The sequence below is a fragment of the Molothrus aeneus genome, chromosome 13 (assembly GCF_037042795.1).
Source record: "Molothrus aeneus isolate 106 chromosome 13, BPBGC_Maene_1.0, whole genome shotgun sequence".
In the NCBI taxonomy this organism is placed as follows: Eukaryota; Metazoa; Chordata; class Aves; order Passeriformes; family Icteridae; genus Molothrus; species Molothrus aeneus.
This window is the reverse complement of record NC_089658.1, coordinates 7,349,968-7,372,535: the sequence shown is the minus strand read 5'-3', so window position 1 is coordinate 7,372,535 and position 22,568 is coordinate 7,349,968. Positions and strand designations below refer to the sequence as shown.

At 41.8% G+C, this 22,568-nt stretch overlaps 2 protein-coding genes across 2 annotated transcripts in view; both read right to left on the bottom strand.

Moving 5' to 3' along the window:
• The window catches only part of NEDD4 (NEDD4 E3 ubiquitin protein ligase), a 51,655-nt gene extending 45,929 nt beyond the window's left edge, over positions 1-5,726 (bottom strand). Inside the window, exon 1 of the mRNA XM_066558660.1 lies at positions 5,671-5,726. Coding sequence (XP_066414757.1) covers positions 5,671-5,715 — 45 coding nt within the window. The 5' untranslated portion in view covers positions 5,716-5,726. The remainder of the gene's footprint in view (positions 1-5,670) is intronic.
• Positions 5,727-15,124: 9,398 nt separating this feature from the next.
• RFX7 (regulatory factor X7) overlaps positions 15,125-22,568 on the bottom strand; it is a 49,272-nt gene continuing 41,828 nt past the window's right edge. The window contains exon 9 of the mRNA XM_066558539.1: positions 15,125-22,429. Within this exon, the coding sequence (XP_066414636.1) occupies positions 19,118-22,429 (3,312 nt within the window). The 3' untranslated portion in view covers positions 15,125-19,117. The remainder of the gene's footprint in view (positions 22,430-22,568) is intronic.

The window sequence follows — 22,568 nt, the reverse complement described above, 5'->3', positions numbered from 1 at the left end:
AGAAATTTCAACCTTATAAGGAGTTCAAAACTTGTTCACAACCTTGAGACTGGAATGGTCTTGCCTGGCTTACAGTCATTTCCAGTCAATAATTACAAAGGACAGCTATTAACAAACTGTTCATCCTCACCCCATACTTTCCAAATTCACATGGTAGGAAAATAACACCAAAGACAACTGAGAGAATGAGTCCTGCCTTAGTGACAGAAGTCCAAGAGAGAGCAGAAGACAGAAGACAAATATGAGCAGGAAGAAAGAGTGAGAAAAAAGGCACAGATCAAGAAATGGTGACATGCTGATGACTATAGCCAAAGCCAGGATGGTTAATTTAATGTAAAACATAAAATGGTAGTATCTGCTGGACTACTAGATAGCTTTTTTTTGAGGAAACCAATATAAAAATGACTGAGTGGTCTAACAGGGAACACTTGGTAGTAAACAATTCCTCTAGGCAATAACATCCTGTTATTCTTTTGTTCCTGTTAGATAGGTCAAGAATCAACTACCACTGAAGCCAAGATAAGAGCACCAAAGCTTATTACAACAATAAAACAGTACAGCAGCATCAGCTTTAAAGATTCTGGCAATATCAGGAACTATATATTAAAGCTTTCCTAAGATTCATATCATGTCTGCATAGAGTACTCATTTGAAAGAAAGCATTTCCCACAGAATGGGGAGCCTCAGGTGGAGAAAAGAACTTCCTGCAATAATCAGACCTCTCAAGAGAGGCAGCCATAGATGTTAGGTGACATCCAAATGATAGCAAGTCCTTTTTGGCATCATTACTTCATTTCACCAGGAGATGGAAAATGGGAAGGAGACTTTCCCATCTGACCATTGCTTCACAGCCCAGAGAACACTGTCCCCTCTATAGTGACCAACAGAGTTGAACCATTTTTCTTTGAAGAAATTTCAAAACAGTTTTAGATTCACAAAGATTCCTATTACAAAACTACATTAATTGGTCTTTTAAACAGAATGAAAGTCATTAACTTCCTCCATCAGTTACAGATCAGTCTTAGGAATTCACTAGAAGAATTTAATTGTACCATGTGAGCATTTTGTGCTCATAAATACAAAAGTCTCATCCATTAAGAAATGCTGGCTGTTACTACAGATTGTATTTAACAGCTGCATTTGACTACAAATTAAAGAAGGGATTCAAGACAACAGAAGTCCACTAATGGAGTTCCCAATTTGTCAACAGAATTTTAAAAAATCCAAAACCCCCCCAACCAATCCCCAAACAGTTTTTCACTATGTGCAACCCAGTATCCATAACAGTCCCACTCAGTGTTTATTAGTTCCGTGTAAAGGAAAGGCTTTAAAAAACCAACACAAAACAAACAGAGGGACATAAAATAGCTTCTGGGAACCACCAGATCCACACAAATTACACTGCTGTTCAAAAAAATGCAAGCAAACTCCTAACAAAATCAGGAAACCTCTCAAGACTACAGGCCAGCAAGCTTCACTATTTCTACAAGAGTCTCAACTAATCAAGATATGTGGGATCCTAGGCCAAGCCTTGCAATGGTAAAGTCCTTCACAGCCTAGAAAAAAACTGAGAGCCTTTCTAAAGCCCAGAGACACGAATGTCTGTTTTTTCTGTTTGAGTGCCTGTATAAGAACAGTCAGATATAGCATATACCTTGTACAGAGGCACTGGGGAGACCACAGGCTTTGAACAGGAATGGAAGCACGGGGCTGCTCCAGCTCAGGCACAAAGGAGCCAAACAACATTACTGGTTTTGTCAGAGGCAATCCAAAAGATTAGTCCATGCCAGTCTCTGAAGTCATGTCTGAAATGTTTCTACTCATCAGCATCACCTTCAGCAATATGGGAAGAGTTGTGGGGTAAGGTGTGCAGAAGCTGAGAAGACAAACCATGTATCCTGGACATTTAGCTCACCAACTACAAGCTAAATAACCACAAACAACCTACTCCAGCAGTAGGTCCTAAAGGAACATAATAATACATCTAAAGCTTTCCAGAATGAAATACCATATGCCTATGAGAAATCTTAGGCAACCTGCAGTAAACAAGAATGCTTGTTCTACACAGGACAGGTCTCAAGTGACTGAGCAAGCTGAAATGGCAAATGCATGCACGTAGAAGTGTATTTTTGCCTGTGAGAAGTTCCCATTTCTAGTTTCATCCCTGAAAGCAACTGCACATAATAGATACAAAAGATCTAAAAACCTATCTAACTCAGAATGTTATCTGGGCAACATAAAAAGAGCTCAACAAAATAAGAAGTCCTTGATTCAGGCTGGGAGTGTAGGAAGCTGACACACAGACATCTGTACATTAAACTGTGTAACACATGTATATAGACAATCAGTGTTGTTTTATTGAATGCCATTCTAAAGCCCTACAGTGCAAGCAGGTATTATAATAGAAAACAGAAATAGATACCAGACAACTCTCTAAAAATTACATTTTTAACACATCGAACCACTGGAAAAAAAATTATTCCTTCTGTAACCAAAGAAATAACAATGCATTGGCCAAGAGACCAATAATTCTTCCTTCAATCTTTGAAAGAACATTCCACAATTACGGATAGAAAATACTGTATTTAGTACTGCAGTCAATTGTCACAAAAACACAGTAAATGGAAGTGAATACCTCGTTAGAAAATGCTTGATCAAAGTGATTAACCTACAGAAATCCAAGTCTTAACAACTTGAAAGTTTTGTACTTTCAAAGAAACCTGAAACGTTGGAGTCATCCTCCTCTTGACCCTCATGGCAACCGCCTTTGTAGGAATGTCCTGCCATGAGGTCAAGTATCATTCTGAGGGGCTACTGTAATCACAAACCTATTCTCAGCCATCCCCTACATCGGACAAACACTAGTCGAGTGAGCCTGAGGTGGGTTCTCTGTCGATAACCCCACACTAACTCGAAAAGCCCCTCTTCCAAAACCCTGGAGTGACAAAGGCAAGCAGCAGCAGCACTGTCAGCGGGCTCCTGTGGGTGCGAACCAACAGCTGCCCTGCATTCAGAGGAAGATGCACCCCGAGCGGGCAGGGCAGGGCAGGGCAGGGGCTCGCCCAGCACGGGCACGCCGCAGGCTGCAGCAGGGAACGCTCCCCCATGGCTCCAGGGAGCCTGCGGCAGAGAGCGCTGCGAGAGGAGTCCGGCCTGCTGGGAAGGAGGAAGTACATTTTATCGCGTTCCTTTCCCCTTTAAAAAAAGTTACTAGGGTGATAAAAAGCAACATGTTGTTCTTATTTCCATCCCATCTGAGATTTCTACTGCTAAGACCTTGCTCTGAATACAGAACTATTGTTTTTTCCATGTTGACCTTACTAGTGCTCATTATTTCAATAGTCAACTAAGCCTTAAGTCCTGTGGGTGACAGGATACTTTGACAGAAGAAAAACTGAACCAGAGAAATTAAGGAAAACTGCACCTGCTAGATTCAGGCACTGCAACTCAACTTACATACAGCATATACACAAACCCACTGTATACACAATAAACTCAATTACATGTTCTTTTTTATCTCAGCTTCTTTTTGTGTCAGCAACATCATATTAGCAATCCTTTATTGAATCCAAGTGATTATTACACCATTAACAAAGAAATCTGTCATAAATGCCTAACCTGAGCTGTGATGGAATCCACACTAATACTGCATTCAACTGCCTCAACAATTACACCAAGTTCTCCTCACGTGCCTTCCTGAATGACAATTTATTTATAATTATTATATTTACCACAGGATCATATCCAAAAGCTGCAACAAGAGGTTTTGCAGATAACATTGCTTTCTTTTGTTAGACAATTCTGATTTACACCCAAAGCAAATCCATCTTGCAGAACAGGCCCCAGAGCAGCCCTGGGAAAGCAGGAGCGTGCAGACAAACTATGACAAGACTGCAAAACAACGTGGGGGGGACAACAGAAAAGTCCTTGATGATACTTTCAATATGACTTGGGTTTCTGACCGTGTTTTTCTTGTGCTTCTATGTACACAATCTCCCAGACTTAAACTCTGTTAAGACAAAAGAATTTTCCATTCTTGTATCCTAGGCAAGAGCAGCTAGCAGAGCAGTTTTCTTGTAACCCTAAGATCATTTGTTTGGTCATTTGGGCATGCAGAATCTCACACAAAAACTATGAAGATAACTTTACACACTCTTTACACACAAATCAGTATGTACTCGCTGAATATTAAAGTCTCTGAGCATAAACAAACTGCGCTTTTCACATATGTCACTTGAAAAAGTTTGGCTAAGCTTTTGGATTACAGAAGAAGTTTGATCTAATGGATTTTGTACATGCTTTTTCCCCCCTTCCCCCAGTTCCAAAGGAACATATTTATGCTCAAAAAGATTGAGGGAAGATCAGAATTGTTAAATTTAAAGCAGATTTCAAAACATTTTCACCATAGCAATGGAGGCTACAAAGCAGCTAAACTGAACAAAGCTTAACAATGTAAAAGTAGAGAGCCTAAGGCATGGAATCTTTTAGTACAACTACATAGCCTCAGAAAGTTACCAGCAAATGAAAACAGGATCTTGCAATAGGAAGTGTTATGCAACCCTTGCAGTATGGAGTGCTAATTTTGTATTAGAAATCCTAGGTAATTCAAATATAAAGAAAAAAAAGCGATTCAAGAGCTTTTTAAGTTACTTCTCCAGAAATAAAGCACAACTTGAGAAAGAGAGCTATGCTAACAAGAAAAGGAAAAGTATTTTAGAGCTTTAACAAACCGAATTCCTATTATGGATGCAACAAGTACGCATTGACACAGAGCTCATCACTGCCTGAACACAAAAAAGACCTGATCAAAGACAATCTTGGTAAAATATCCTGTTGGCTCAAAGACAACATTACTGACATTTCACACAGGTCACCAAACAGCTTTCAGAGGTACTGCTTTAGTCTTCCTGCATCTGCAATTTAAAAAAAACCCTGACTCTCCTTCTTCTTGATAAAGTTCCACAATATTCCGGCCCACGCACAAGCCTCGGTTACAATGCAACAGCCACCCCCACCTGTCTGTCACTTACACCCTGTAACAGGTACAGCCACAGCCACCTTCCAAAGACCCACGTGCTCAGGAACTACGACCTGAGGACAGAGGCCACTGCAGGAGTCACTTTCAGTCACCCACGCGTTTATTGCAAAAAAACACCGACGCGAAGACAGGTTTTCACACTCCCGCTAAAGGCAATGCTAGGATGAGCCCCTTGGCTCAGGCACCGCTCTAATCCACGCACGGCTCTGTCACACCGCCTGTGGCAAAGCCCGGAACAAAGGCGCGATTCTCCGGTACCGGGAAGAGAGAGGTGGGGGGAGAAGAAATCCCGCTTCACTCCGTCACGAGGAAGTTGCGAGCGCACGCGGATCCCTCCGTCCATAGAGGAGGCTCCACAGCTTCCAATGGGAGAAGCCAGGAATGCCGGTGCTAGACGGCGCGGCAGCCGCCACCTTACGGCGGGCCGGGGCTCAGGGCAGCCGGCACCGGGGCGCCGATCCCGCCGGAACCCCCCTCATCACCTCACCCCGCTCCCCCGCCCCGCGCCACACGGCGGCAAGTCCGCAGGGAATAGCCGCCCCGCAGGGGGTTCAGCCCCGCGGAGAAGCCGCCGCCCGGCTCCGCGGAGAGGGCAGCGAGAGGCGCGGGGGGCGGCCCGGGGCCTCGCTCACCTCCTCGCCCGGCAGCCCGAGCACCTCCGCAGGAGACGCCGCCATGGCCGCACGGCGCGCGCCCCCCGCCGCCGTGTTTACCTACGCCCCGCCCAGGGCCCCGCCCTGCGCCGGCCCCAGGCTCCGCCCCGCGCCTCTCCCCATCGTCTGATTGGAGCGCGGAGTCTCGGCCACGCCCACCCGGGTCCCGGCGGCGCCTTCCGATTGGCTCTCGCTCCGCGCCCCGCCTGGAGACACGCGCCGCGCGGGCAGCCTGAGGGGGCGCGTGGCCGCCGCCCTCAGCCCCAACGCCCCTCAGGGCGCCGTGGGAGCCGCGCCGTGCTCCGCCCTGCCCTCCTCGGCAGCCCTACCCAGGGCCGCGGCGGGATAAAGCCGCCTTTCTAAAAATTTTCCTGGTGTTTTACGCTGTCGAGGTCTTTCTTTCCAGAATCACAGAATCGATTATGTTGAGAAAGACCCCTAAGATCATCGGGTACAACCTACGATCGAACGCCATCGTGTCAACTAAAACATGGCACCAAGTGACCAGTCTTTCCTTAAACACCTCCAGGGACGGTGACTCTACCAACCTCCCTGGGCAGTATCTAATCACCCTTTTTATGATTCTTCCGAATGTCTAACTTAAACCTCTCCTGCTGCAGCTTGAGATTATTTTTGCACCTCTGAGGGCCAGGCCCAAGCCATGGAGCTCTTGCCTAACCCCTCATATTCAGGGAACCTGAAATAGCAAAAATTTAGGGAAAACTGAGAGGAAAAAAGGACTTTCCCCACCAGGATGAGGCAGTGCTGCCTTCCAGGGTGCTCTGAGGAGGAAGTCCCAGCTGTGTGAGGAGATGACCTGACATAACATCCAAGTGAGGAGAATACCAGAGGAACAGAAAAAAATAAACGGTAAAAACTATGTCTGAAATCAAAACAATGGGATTGTCAAGACTTTTATTGAGAAAAAAACCTGCTTGCCCCTCACGCAAGCCTGTGACTCAATCCCTCAGGAATCCCTCCCTGACCATCCACCTTTCCAGCAGGCAGAGGACAACAGCAAGAGCTGTGCTGAAAAAGCTGTAAATACAATGGTTTAGTTTGAGCTTTGTAACCATAAGCCTTACTACTAGCCTAGGCCAAACTCCTCCAGGCACTGCACAGTCTGGGAGTGCAGAGAACATACCTCCCCCTTAGGATGTACATACTGAAAATCACTGGTCACTAACAACAAACAAATGTAGCAGCACCTGTACTGGCAAGGAATCAGGGTCTTTGATCACCTTTCAACTGATCCAACCTGGCCCCTCACGCCCTGGGTGACCTATTTCTGCCATCATCATCTGATGAGAAACTCTCCCCTTTCCAAAACAAACACAGACGCAGGCTCAGCTCTTTGGACTGTGCCCCAAGCAGACCACAGAACACGCAGGTAACACCTCCTCAGAAAGACTCAGGCAAACCTGTGCCCATTAGCACACACACTCATTCTCCTTCCAGAGGCCAACCAGATGCTCCAAGGAAATGCAATCTCAGTATCAACATCAGTTTGTGCATGTCCCAAAATCAGTGTAGGGTGTTAGCTATGAAAATTCAGGTGAGTGTCTTACAAACAGACAAAGTGGCATTTGGGAAAGTGGATTCATGAATTGGTAGATTTACTTGGGGAAACAATGTGTGTTGTAAGACCAACCAAGACAGTTTGGAAAATAAGACCCAGAAAAGTTTTTGGGTATTTCAAAATAAACAGCCCTCTTCTGTTTCTGAATAGACCCTCTGGACACCCAAAGTTTCCAATTCCTTTGGCTCAGCTTTACCTACATCAGTCTTCCAGCACAAGTTTAGAGGAGTGTCCCAATTGAAGTTTCTAAGTAACAGCCAAGGAAGGAAAATCTGCCTAAGTTACAGCAGGCATGACTTCCAGGTCCAGGTTTTTCTGGGATTGACTATAATGATGATTAGTAAATTGTTGTTACAGGTTGCTAGAAAAAGCATGTGGGTTTGTGGCTGTCAAACACCAACACTAGGTTTTGCAGTGCTGTCTCATACTCTGCTAGAGTGTAAAAAGCAAGTCAAAGAAAAAGGATTAGAGCCCCAAAAGCTCACAGCTGAGGTTTTTTGTTAATTTTTTTTTCATAATTGTAGTCTATTAAAAGTATTCTTTTCTTTCTCCCTATAAATATCTTACTACACATTATTGTCACTATCTGCCTGCCTTTCTGCAGTCTCAGTCTCAGCTTTTCTGTACAGTAAGGGCTATAAGAAAAGCATCCCAAAGCCCTGTTTAATAAAGGCTTAATTGTGAATATTTTATTAGTGCATTATTTGTTGGGCTTTTCTGTAGGACATCAAAACTCAAACATTAAATTTTAAGTACTGTGTAATTTCAATAACTTTGAAATTTAAAATAATGCCCTTTTGAAACTTACAACAGGACATTAACATACTCATTTTGTTATATTACATTTCTTAAGTAGCAGAGTAACACAGCCCTGACTCATTTTTTGTGTGGAAAGACCACTGACTGAGAATAGGAGTTAGTTAGTCAATGCCCAAATCCATAAACAGATGACCTGCTATGAACACATCTGAAACACAGAACTTGTGTTTCTGGGTTTGATACCCAGAGGCATCCATATATTAAGGTAAGGTCTATGTGCATTTTCAGTAGGATCAATAGTTATCTCCAATATTCCAGCAAGATATCTATCACTTCACCCACATTATTCTTTAACTTAAAAATAGGGGAACATAAACCACAATATGTTTGTTAACAAACATTCAGTTCTTATGTTAGATATATATCTCCAGCATTTAATATTTTATGGTGTTATGTTATTACAAACTGTTAGTGGAAGAGAGATATTCTGAAAGCAAATAATTGATTTTCAGTTGCAGAGAATAACCTGAATTTGGATCATCTAAGTGCAATGGAACACTTTGTATATCCATACCATTAAAAATCTGTTAATATTTTATCTCATTAGTCCATCCCAATAGTGAGTTCTTATCTGGTAACAAATTTGACTTCTCTTGCCACCTAAATTAACCTTCAGTCCCATGAAAGATCAAAAATTTACAAAGTTTTAAAAAAATTCCACCTCTAAGCTGAAGGCATTCATCCTCATAGATCCAATTTGTGGTTTGAATTTTATATACATTTATGCTAATATGGTTTGTGTCTTTCTTTATCATAAATGCTTTTCCTAGGCCAAAGAGAATCTGTACACCATAATACTGAATTACTTTGAGAAAAAACTCAACAGAGCAGTGTTTGCTTTTAAAGGAGGAAATTATGTGGATAAAGGACATTTGTTTCAGAATTCCAAAGGATTATCACAATAGCCTTTGACTTAAGAATATATGTTAACTATAGTGATGGTTAAGTGATAAAAGCTAGGACATCAAGTAAGAGCAAAGTATGTTTTAACTTATTAAATGTAGGATACACTTTTGCTAAAGAGGATTTTAAATCAAACTGGATACATTATCTTTGCTGTTCTTCCTTTAAACCAAAGGAATAGAAGTAATTTTAACTGCAACTAAACAAAACAAAACAAAAAACCCAAACAAACAAACAAAAACCCAACAAACCACTCCCAAAAAAACCAAACCAAAACAAAAAAAACCCAAAAAACCCCACAAATAAAAACAAAACAAAACAACAACAAAAAACAGATGCAAATGGCAGAAACAGATTTTTGTCCTATTGTCTTTTGTTCTACTGAGTCATACAATAGAAAATGCTACGAACCACTCACAATGTCACAGTGATAGGTAAATGGAAAACTGTGTACAACAGGGAATGAATAGAAAAACATTATATTGGTCATGAGTCATTGCTATGACTAAGAGAAGTAAACACCTATTGGCAGTCTAATAATCTCAATTTCTTACTATTAAGGCAATGTCTCAGTAAAGAGACTAATGCAGAGATGTAGTTAAGAGCCCAAGACTTAACATTCTTGTTGGCTTTACTGTTAAATGCTGGCCAGATCCTGGCAATTAATACTGATTTCAAACACCATGACAACGAGATGCAAAACTGATCCAAACATGAAGGCTTATATTTATATTTTGTAGGCAAGTTCTTCAGTCTGGTAGTCACTCCAGGCTGGCAGCTGTCTCTGCATTGCATTGCAACTGGGCTGCTTTTAGCTCATTTGCAGGTTTTCATCAGCCCCTTCCTACTCCTTTTCACTCTCAGTTCTCCAAAGTCACAGGTTCTGTTTTCCTTAGCTTTTCTTCTTTCCCTTAAAAGCAACATATCCTTGTTTGGAGACATGTGCTTTGCCTGCAGCCAAGCCACTGCCTCCAGCAGTCTCAAGCCCTGCAGCTCTATTTGCTCCTGCAGGATGACAGCAAGGTGTGACCATCACCTAGGGACAGACCAGATGTGAACCAGAAATTCTCTCCTCAAGTAGCTCCTTTCCAGGACAACCTGCAGACAAAATTTCACACTGCTCTCCAAGCGTGGGCCTGTGTTCCCCAGGTACCAACACCTGCTCTGGGCCAGCTCCCTTCTTCCCTGCCTCCCAGGAAAGATGCTGAGCTCTCCAACTCTCACAGGGTAGAAGAGAAAGATATAAAAAATGTTTTTCCTAATTTTTGTGACTTGTATAACAGTTTACAAGCAATTTCTTTTGGAAAGATCTCTGTCTTGATGAGCAAACCTGCATAGTAGGAAGAGCAACTATAGTGGAGGTGGAATGTCATACTCATTTTGTGCATATGCATTTGAATGAAATGGTAAACACTTGTCTGAATCACCACGACTCAGATGTCATCTTTTTCTCTCTATTTTCAGCTTGAGGGGGAGGAGAGCTGCCAGAACAGAAACCCTGAAGTGATGAGCTCCAGCCAACTGCTCCCAGATTAATTATCCACCAGTGATCCCATGTTTAACACACTACTTATGGGTATTTTTGCTAACAGCTCAACGCATGTTATGGCAATGTTAGACAAGTAAGAACTTTCCAGGGATTACATATTTGGGCTTTTCTTCTTTAAATACCTTGAGAGTATCCTTTTCCATATGTGTATGAAGTAGTATGTGCTATATCCTCTTTGACAGTGCCTAAAACATTGCTAAGACCAGGAGAAGCTGTGTTCTGATATGGTGTGTGAGCATCACTAATGCAGTCCCATCTTCTCACATCTCAGTTTCATACAAGATGCTCCTTCTTATAATGTTTCTCTCTTATATCATTAGGAAAATGGGAATAGTAAATAATTGCTGTTATTAGTTGGTTTGAATTACTTCTGAGGTGTTTTTAATGTTCAAATTTTCAATGTGCTATCCTTGGTCCACTGACTGGCTTCCAATGATCTTGAAAGTTTTGTCACTGGGAATTAATTACTGATAATACCAAACTACACTTAATAGCACACCATCCAAGAAATGTCCATGTATCTTCAGGTCTGGCTGGCATAAAAAGTAATCCTACAAGAAGGTACTCCTAAAAACCAGGCTTGACTGATAAGAATGCAAAGCTGTGCATGCTGTAAAATGATATTTATTAATGATTATAGAGTTTTACCTCTGCCAAAAGCAAAGGGAAATGCAAATATCCTCCTATTATTATACAGCTACTGTTTTTGATAAAAAGTTAATCTCAGATAATTCATAACAGGTCTCCAGCAATTCCTTATTAGTAAGCACTGAGATCTGCTATTTTGCTTTTTCAGAGACAGCCATTTTAGGCCCCTGTGTTAGTTTTGCTGTCCACAATTAATCCTTGTCATGGCAGATTTTAGTTATGCTTTTGGTGCAAGAACCAAGACCCTTTGAGCAGGGCCTCTTAGACACAGGCACTTCATCATCATTCTCTACATATGTAGAGAATCATCTATACATATGTAGCAGGAAAGACGGTTTTAATTTTTCAAAGCAATTTGAAATAGAATCAAGGAGATTTTTTTTTCAGTCAGAATTAATCATTGCTTATACACAGCTTTTTAAACAACACATTTCAAAATGCCTCTTCTTGTCTCAGAGCAAGGAGGATTTGGGCATGATCCCTCTGGGAAATGATTATCGTAGCCCTTGGAACAAGTGTCCTTTTGAAGTACTGATACAGAGCAGGCAAATAGAACACTCAAGGTATTCTTGATAGGGAAAGGAGATGACCAAGTCCTTATCAGTTAATTTATAATGTAGGATAAGTTACAGTGCTGTGTTTCCCCTCCATACCAGAAACAAAAGAAGAAATTTGCAAAAAGAGAGCCCAATAGCTCTCTAAGTAAGTGTGTTGAGAAGTACTGATTTGAAGCCGTAGGTAGGTTGGCTACCTGAGGAAGGCTGCAGGGACAACCTCTCTTGATCCCCACTAGCTACCTCCTCCACACAGTGCTTCAAAAACCTGAGGCTACAGATGGACTCAGCTCCAGCAGCAGTCAGGTAATGCCCTGTTCTGTTTAGTCATCACAAAAAGCCACTACCAACAAGTTAATAAGTGAACATAAGTCTATCAACCCCTGAAGAAATAAAAATGTATTTCCAGCTTCCTATGTATCTTCTTCTTCCTACCTTCACCATATATGAAGGCTTTAAAAGCATATTTAGCTTATTTGGGATAATATATACACAACTTTAAAAACAGTTCCATCAAAAAGTGGCCCCTTGTATACATAGGTAGGTTAAAATGAAACTCACAAGCTGCTGAGGCTCATTTCAGTCCTTGGGCCAATTTTCCAAGTACAATTTTAACATTTGACTCAAAGCTCTCCTGCACAAACAGCAGCCTATGCTTTAGATCAGTAGATACTGCTAACATTACTTGAACCAGCAGCCTGAGATCCACTGAAATTTTATTCTAATAGGCATCATCTAATTAGGTAGTGTGGATAGGCAAAGTTCCAATGATACATAACTTATCATAATCCATATAAAAGCAGTTTATTTAAAAGGAAGTTGACAGCAGAGAAAAGATGAGCCACAGGGACAAAAATGGAGCCTTTAAATGATTTCAGAACTGAGGTATTACCAGATATAGAAAAAGGGTAGGCAGGCCCAGGAAGAACAGACTCAGGAAGAGGCACGACAAAGCCATTGGAGAATAGATATGCAAATGTTCCAACACATTTCAAGTACTTACATCACCAGTAGGATATTTCCTACATATCCAAAGCACATGGCAGAAATGTTATGACCTATCATGAACTAAAATAATTCAGTTATGTATTCTGCATTATATCAAGACAGTCTTTTATTTGGGGTATTTAAACACTGTAATCTGCAACAGCTGTCTTTTTAGCACTAAATGCTTTCTAAATAATTTTTTCCATGTCCTCAGTTCACTTCTGACTTAATTAATCTGGTTTTCCTGAGTTTGTATGTTACCCCTTTCTCTTTTTTTAACAAGTTGGGTAAGAAAAACAAAAGAAACAGAAAGATTTGCAATTTCATCAGGTAATGTTAACTATGCACTAGAAGGTGTTGGTTTGTTAAAAAAGCAGTAACAAAGGCACTCAGATCCTGTGAAGTAATGCTTAAAATGCCATTTGCTGGAGTGAGCACTACAAAGAGAGGACAGTACAGTCTCACATCCCTTCAGATCCCCCAACTGTGCAGCACAGAATGGGCCTCCAATCCACACACACATCTTGCCCATAGAAGGCCACCTTATTTGAGTTTTTACAGGATTTTCCTAACAGAAAACAACCTCTGCTCACTACTTCAAAGGTCAACAGAAAGGATGTTCACATGAGAACTTCCAGCTGCACTTTCAGATCAAAGGCAAGGACACACAAGTGGCATCACTGCCAGCACTGAGTGGGAGCTGCCTGCAGCTCCTGTTATGGCTACCTGGCCAAGGTTTCCTGCAGCCAGAGACAAACACAGGGCACAAAGCACAAGGACAGCATAGCCCAGGCCTGGGCACATTCAGGTTAATTGTTAACTATTTTGTGGATCCCAACTCAGAAACATCTTAAGCTTACAGTCAGGTCCCTGCTCCTTCCTTAAGTTTGGAATAACTTCCCAGCGTTGCTCCAGTTTGTAAGCCTCACTATATATTTTTCTTCAGTTTTGTCTCCTTATCCAAGCTTAACTTGTACCATTCTTAAGAGAGGGAGGAGAGCAGCAAGATCCAAGCATTGGTTAACTCTAACTTCAGATGGAGCTTCTGTGTCTTGAGTCTAGAACAGTTTCCAAAGAGCCATTTATTCTGTGACCACGTAATAATGCAGGTCTGCTCTAGAGAAGAGGTATCAGTTGCCAGAGACACTGTATGGACTACATGAACCACTGCCTCATTTGACACAGCAATCCCTAACCCCAGAGGTGGAATTCTGTTTACTGGAATACCAGCTGCCTTCACACATACAGACTGGTATTTCTGGAGATGTGAGAATATTTCAAAGCAATTGTTTGGACTTCCTCTGGATGTCTTTATTAAGCACATAAGCATCTAATAATTTTAAATCTACAAAGCTCATGACATCAGTTCCAAGATTTCTACCTTCTTAAATCTTTCCTGTTAGGACATTTCCATTCAGAGATTTGTTTGTTTTAAAAGGATTTTTCGATCCTTTTTACCAACCTTTAAGACAAATTCTTTCAAATTTACAGCTGAAAGGTTACAATTAAAACCCATTATTACTTCAGGTGAATCAGCAATTTCTCAAGTATCCTTCAATTATCTTCTACATTATATTCCATCTCATACCTTGGGAGTTTTTAATTTGCATTTTTTATGACTGTGGAACATAAAGGGTGTCTGTCAATTGTTCATTGAGAACTCTTTGTAAAGCATGTTTAGAATGCAGTGAGATATATTAATAGTATTTCCTCCCATGATATGTTAAAATTTGTATCTTTCTGATTCTCTTTCATTTATTTTGTCTTATGTCTCTGTGATAATTCTTTTTCTTTGCTGATGAGCCTAAGGGATTTGTGCAAACATCAAATCTTGTCACCTGCCAGCTCATCTCAGCACCTCAGTAGTCTGGGATGTAGTCTAAGTCTGAACAAGTGCCATCTCTTTGGCATGAAAACCTGAATATTCATCCTCTCTCATTTTTCTGTAGCCAGTTCCTGCTCTGTGGCAATGCCTTTCCATCCTGTTCACATAGACTGTGCTAGGCACACTGATGGATTTACATGCCATTTTACAATCCAAATACAGGACTCCATAGACCAAAGCCACACTAACACTATCTTGTAAGAGTGCCTCATAAATATGGAAAGCAGAACCAGGCAAGCACCAATACAGTGGATGGCAACACCAGCAATGGGATGTTGTATGTCACAACTGCAAGAGCTGACACCCAGGCAAGAAACCAACACTTGGACTAAGTCTGACAAAGGCACCCCAGTGAGGAAGATTCACCTTCACACTCAGCTTTAATGGGCTCAGCAATTGCAGCAAGGTTCAACTGGGCACCTGTCCTCTGTCATTGCACAAACTACAAAGTTCTGTATTTTAGGCCAGACCTAAAGCACATTTTCCATATAAAGAAAAAACTCCAGAAATAATTTTAATACAAAATGTTTTTATTGTTTTTGAAAACATTTAAAAAACAATTTTTGAGCACTTTCAATAAAAAAAATAACTGAAATGCTACTGCAATATTCAACTACTGTAGTTTCAGCAGTACAACAGACAACAAAACACTGGGGAAGAGGGGAGAAACTGGATTTCCTGCACTAAATGAAAATGTGGAACAGGGATTTTTCTTTCCTTATGGTGCAGTAAATAAAGCACAGTATAGTACAAGACTATTATATGATCCTCAGATGCACTGCACAAGAAACGCTTTCCTTCTTTTCAGTTCGGAAGTCAGTGCTTATTGCAATTATTTGCAAATTATTTACTTCATGAATTCTTATCATGATAAAATGATGCAAAAATGTTTTTCAACACCAGAACAATAAAAAATAATCCAAGAAAGGAACATATTCAACAATAACTAAGCTGAATTAGTTAACATAAAAAAGTAAATAACTTGTGAATAACTATGCTCACCTGGTTAACACTGAACCAGCTTCAATACAGCAAAAGAATAGAAAAAATAAAAGTGGTTACAGGAATATATCTAGTACTGTACAAGATTAAGTCATTAACACTCATGCACGTTTTGTGATCATGTATTAACATGGTGAAGCAAACTAAACTTAATTTTTCCTGCTGCAATATTCTCATGTAAGAGAATCAAAAATAGAAATATCTCATTGAGATCAATGCACATTGCTACATAAGACAATTTCACCTGTCACTTTTAATGACATTTTGCCTTTTAATAATGAAACACATTAAAAAGTTTTTTTTTTCATTTTGCCTTTTTTTTTAAATCTGTGGGCCGTATTTGTTGCATTTATCCTAAGGAATGTGCCTGCCACAGGTTCAACAGAATTTTAGTGCAATATATGAACCCAGAAAGTTTGCTGGACTAACCAAGCAATCAAATTTAAAGTGTTTGCTGCAATACTGTACACAGGGTACAAATTCACTAGTTTGTATACTTTAGCAAAAACTGCTATCAAAATAATTTATTTCTTATGTTAGTAGGAAGCCAATAATGTAAACAAGGGGTCAGAACTGTCTCAAATTCAAAGTTTTGGAGTATCTGACAAAGACAGGCTTCCATTTGTTAGGATCACAGAATTTTCCTTTGGGTATTGCATACTTTGGTGTGCAGTAGTGCTCTGTCTCAATGTATCATAAAGAACTAACTAGCACTAAGTACAGGGACCTAACATTAATTATAACACCAACACACAAACATCTCTAGAATGATACATACCAATGTACAAAGCTGTGCCTGTGCCTTGGATTTTACTTGAAACAATTCTTATCAAATTTAATACTTTTAAAATTAAACATATATTTGCTTCAAACCCACTGATTATAGAATATTTCTGCTAATTAAGTCACATGTTAGGCCCAATGTAATGCTTGCATTTAAAAGAGAATTTTAAACGCACTTTTAAAAACCTTTGGTGATGGCTGCATAATTTAGAATGCATCAACTTTAAATCTACTTTTGCTTTTGTGAGAAATCTTAAAAAAACTAGCAGTTAGGCTAAACCTTCCTTGCCCCAGGCGCTCCTCTGTCAGTGTCTGAGACCCGAGGTGAGGCCAGCCCACCGTGGGACGCGGGCTGCTGCAGCACCCGGGCAGCTCCTCCCGCAGCTGCCACTGAGTCACAGCATCACACAAGAGCTGAGCTGGAAGGACCCTCCCCCTTCATCGAAGCAGATTTCACCTATTCACAGTAGTGCTGGCACTTCACACAGGGTCAGGAACAGAAACAAAAAGGTGCTGAGTGTCTCTCAGACCCATCCTCCTACCAGGGTGAGAGGCTGTTCAACACATCCTCTCAAAAGGCCATGGGCAAGTACAGGATTCAAGCCCTGCCTGCAGCAACTTCAGTCTAGGAGAAAAATGGTTCAAGTCTTACTGACAGACACCTGGCAGGACAACAAGCAGAAGGTTACTATGCAGCTTTTAGTCTCCTCCCCATCACCTTGGAAGAGTCACTAGGTCTTAAAGCAAATCAACATCCTTGTGCTTCAAGGAGGGATCAGAACTCCCCAGGTTCGATCCCGCTGAAGTGGCAAAACTTCTGATGCAAGCACAGTGAAATCAGGCCCCCACAAGGTGCTATTACTTGGCACACCTGTTCGTCCTTCCAGAAGAAGCCATAAACTGGTGATGAACTGGGGGAAGGGCAAGAGAAGCCATGATATACCAGCACCTCCAGTGCCAATGCAGCAGCACAAATTGAATCAGCACGGCCAAAAAAATTGACCAGTACTGGGATCTCAAGTCATTTACAAAAACTAAAGAAACAGAAGACCACCAAGTCACTTAAAGAAAAACACTAATCACATGAAAAATCTGAGCATCTTCCCCTTAGAGAAATCTAGGGGGGGGGTTACTGAACCTCCCCCTTTGTAAATTTATGACCACTCATCAAAGAAATGCAAAAGAAGAAAATTCTTCCTGCTCTATTTTCTGCTTTGTGTCAGGTAACAGGAAGGTAATCCATTTTATACTAGGCTTAAGGGACAGTATTGTAGCATACTCAGTGCACCACTTCTTTTGTAAAAATCTGCCTCTGCACGTCCTCTTTCTAGCATCAAGGCATAGCTGGGTAAATACCTCTCCCTTTTGACCATTAGAGATCCATGTATGCCATGCTGATAAAATAAAAGGTCTTTTTGGTTTGAGTGAACCAGTGAGACAGAAGTCTAATTCTCATTTTCCAGAGGGGCAGCATTTTTTTCCTTTAAAAAAAAAAAAACAGGTTCATCAACCCTGTCAAATCACTTTTGAAAACTGAATTCAGGCTTCTAAAACAGTAAGTACTTTCAAAAGTTTTACCAAAAGAATGATCAAATGTCTTACTGTTTATCTGTAAAGTGCCTGGCAGTATTATGGCTCTATATGAAATATTTTTAGATTAACCACACTTTCTAATATTTTAATAATCTTTTGTTTGAGAGAAAGAGGGGGAGCAAGAAATACAGAAAGGCTCAACCTACTGAAACAAAAAAAAAAAATAACACCTTCCTATGCCCTCCACTAGGTTAGGAAAGAGCAAACTTAAAAAAAAAGGAGCTTTTAGAAACAGTATTTTAATGAGCTCCAGCAGCTCTCTATTAAAAAAAAAGAAAAAAAGAGGGAAAATACCATGTTCCTTCTCTAGCACTGATACACAGTACCTATCGCTTTAATATATGGGGGTTATGCCTAGATTAAATCTCAGTGCTCAAAATCTTTTTGCATTAATTTTACCTAATATAAAAACATTGACATGAGAACTAAAATATCAAGTATGTCTTGAATATTAATGGATAAAATAACTACATAGATTTATTTCTCTTAAATAAAAAAATTTAGTGCATCTTTTTCCTTGATCATTCCTGTTAGCTTTTCCCATCTCTGTGTTTTACTGGAGATGCCAATGGCACCAGTGCTACAGAGATTTCATGAAGTTCACCATTGAGCAGTGCTCCAGACAGCTACACAATGATCAGGCATCTGCATGTCACCTGGTCCACTTGTACCCACTCCCCACCACATTACCTACCTGCATTTCAAACCTGGATGACAAAGGTCAGTAAAGATCACCTACTAAGAAGTAACAACCAATACAAAGTATGGAAAGCCTACTAACAAGCTTGAATTAAAACCCTCCCAAAGCATCAACCATAGCTGTCATCACTGGCTGCCATTAACCACTTCTTTATTTGCTAGAACAAGAAATGTTGAATGGGAAACACTCCAAAATTCAAATTTTAATACTGGCTCTTTGATAGCCCATCACCTTCAGAGATTTGTTTAAAATTGGTAAGACTGCCTTTTCCTTACTGAAGAATGAGCAACAGGTACAGCAAACTTTTTTAAAAATGCCACAATACATAGCAAGTGTTTCTGCTGCGGGAGGCACTTCCATTAAGACAAATACAATACGTCTGTCTTTTAGATACAGTGTGCTACATACATATTATAAAACAAGATTAACCCAACATTTCAACAGCAGGATGATCCTTACTCTCCATCCACTCAAAACCTGATGCAGTCATTGAGTTAATGGATTCATTGCAGATTTGTTGAAACAAGGGGTCATTTTTTAATTCCTCCAGTGTAGCATCATCATCTTGTCCCTGCTGACGACCTGGATCAAACAGTAGATTTGTGTCTAAAGTGTTCAGATCGTTAATGCTGCCTGAGAGCTCGGAAGACAACCTGATGTCGCTGGGAAAGACAGATGCAACGTTATTGAGATCTGACGCCACCTGATTCACCAGCTGCTGGTTTGTTGGCAGACTGTCCTCCCCTAAAAGGTCTTTTACAGTGCTGCTAAAATCTAATTGCTGCTCTCCGATGTCTGATTGTGCTTGGTTATCTCCAGAAGAAAAACTGATCTGATCGGTGCTGCTATTTTTTGTGAGGTAATTTGGTGTTTGGAATTCATAAACTGAAGTGCTGGAATTGATCATACTTTGTGGGTTGGCACTAGGAAAAGCGCTGGATGTCTCCAAAATCTGAGTGAGATTCATCCTGGCTGTGTAATTTGAGGGCATGTTGTTCATTCCCAAACCTCTCACTGCATCATCACTATCAGAATCAAGTTTGTTTAACAACACACTGGTTATTTTTTTAGTGTTTGTTTGTTTCTGAAGAGACGGGAAGGCCGTCTGCATCATCACAGTCAACGGGACTGACTGGCTTCTCTGTGCTATGTTATTGGCACTGGTGTCTGCATGGATATTAGCAAATACGTTGTGAACTTCAGGAGTCACTGGACTTCCAAAAGGTGTCACATTAGAACGTGGTATATTTGACACAGGGTAAACAGTGCTTCCACTGAGATTACGCTGGCGATGGACAGCAGGGCTCACACTCCGGCATCTCAGACTGTTGTTGAGAGATGAACCAGTTCCTTTGTTGTCCAAAGGAGCAGGAACAGCAAAGCCCTCCTGCTTGGTAGTGCTACTGACAGGGGCTGCCTGGTGCTGCACAGGTGAAACAGGAGTCACACGACCGAAGTGAGTGTCGTGGTGGCGCGGCTGAGACTGGTACGACTGGCCAGGAACTGCAAAAGCGTGAGGTTTCCTGAAGCGATCTTCCACCAGCTCCTGGTAGCTTGTGAGGATGCCATGATTGGCAACTGAGGAATTGCCAACCCCACTGTAGCCGTTATTCATCCACTCCAGCTTGGTTTTGTCAGGATGGGTAGCCATAGGCCGCTGCATTGGCTTCACAGGGCTACTTGATATGATGCTGGCATCGTGGTAAGCCATGCTAGAGCTGATGGGAGTAAATGCAAATGGGTTTCGGCATTCCACAGGACTCGGAGGGACACTGCTGCTGCAGTTGGAATGGGGTGTGCCAATGGGTGTGTGCCGGCTGCTTCCGAGGGCACTGTCTACAGGAGTCGTCTGAGCCAGCCTTGAGCAAGGGCTCTCTCGAGACATGTTCTGAGATCCAGCAATCATTTCGGAGGTGGGTGTTGGAGTTGGGGTGGGAGTGGGAGTTGGGGTGGGAGTGGGGGTGGGAGTGTGAATTGGAGTGCTGTTGTTATGGATCGAATGGTAAAAGTGCGTGCTGCTTGGATGAGATGATACGGGAGCTCCTTGAGCTGCAGCCTGACTCTGAAGTGCCATTCCTAGACAACCACTATAAGGATGGGAATTATTCATGGACATTTGCTCCTCCATGAGCACCAGCTCCTCCACAATGCTGTCCTGCGTAAGGTCATCATCAAACGAAAAGAAGTTTTCATTTGACTGAGGGACTGTATGCTCAAACTCTTTCAGCTCAGACTGCAGAGGTAACTGATTTGAAGACTGTGCTTGTATTTGATCCAAGGAGTCCTGGATCTGGCTCTGTAACTGCTGGCTGTACACATCCTGCTGCATACCTTCGCAGTGCACCGGCTCCCACGCCGACTCCTGTAAGTCACTAGAGCCAGAGTGCCCAGCAATACTCATAACACTGATATCTTGCTGCTGATCACAGTTCACAGATGCAAAATCAGAGGTTTTGGTGATATGGTGCCATGTATTTGGGTTAAAGCTGCCATCAGATTTTGAATCATTTTCTATGATAAACAAGTTTCCTTCCAATTTTACTTTTATATCTGGAGATGATGCTGATGCAAGCTGTTGTTCTAAAGCAGGATCACAGGTATTTAAATTGGTGCTCAAAGAAAGGTCTGTTGCTAAGTTTGCAGCAGCTGTAGGAGGTACAGGTACTGTCACGGGTACCTTGATGGGAACTTGAGCAAGTGTTGCTGTATTGTCACTGTTAGCTATTGATCCAACCTTCAGAGCCTTCTTAACATTGTTAGCTTTTTGACCCTCCAGAGCATTACCAGTTGCAAACTGCTCCACTAGTGGTTTCTTTACAGGTGGTAACTGGGAATCCTGAAGTGTGGAAGGTTGTCGCTTTCTTGGACTTTTAGTGCATGTTTTGTCTTTAATCATAGACTCACCAGTAGGAGGTGAATTGATGCTGGTGCTGGACAAGTTTTGACTGGCAACTGTGAGCTTAAGAGTGCTTTGATTATTGCCTGCTGAAGAAACTGGTGTGATTTCATCAGACTGTGTCTTATATTTGGTCCCTGCTTCTTCAGCTTCCTGATCACAGCCCTTACCTGGTTTTAGCTCCATGACATCATCCGTTGAAACCTTCAAGGCTGCAACCTCAAAATTAATCAGCTGTGCAGGAGGCAGGTCAGGGGTTGCCTTTATGGATTTAGACACGTCAGAACTCTCTTGGCCCTGTGCAGAGTTCTCATCCAGCAATGCTTCTGGTTCTGTTTTGATCTTGACTGCAGGTGTAGCTGCAGCAGTGCTAGGCTTGGATCCTGGAGACTGAAGTGAAACAACAGATCCGTTTTTGATCTGTGGACCAGTCCTCCCTTCCTCCACTGCTCCTGCACTAGTGCTAACTGAAGGCGTCTGTTTGACGGGCACGCTACTGCTGCTCGGGGCGAGAGATATTGCTGTCATTTTCACCACGTTTAAGGAATTCACGTGTGGAGCTGGCACAACAGTCTTGATTGGGCTACTGGTAAATAGCACCGTGGTGGGAGAGCGGATGGTGAGAGCACTGGTGTTTGCTGGCTTGGGTAAGATCTGCGGGTAGCGATGCCGGGCAGAGCGGTCACCAACAGGGCTAGCGGGAACGTTCTGGGGAGTCTTTGGTGGCTGCTTGACTGATTGCATGTGCTGAGTGACCACCTGAACGTTGAGCGGCAGGACCTTGCTATCAGACGATCCCATAGGACTTGGAGAAGTCACCAACTGCCTGGTTCTTGGCACCTGTAAAGAGAGAAAAAGGAAAGGTGTGGTAACAAAGCCAGAGGTCCCCAAGGCCACACATGACCTCAGCCCCAGGCATTTCAAAGGTGAAAGACAACATAGCTCAATACACCAAAGCTAGTGAATATCAGTTTGAAAC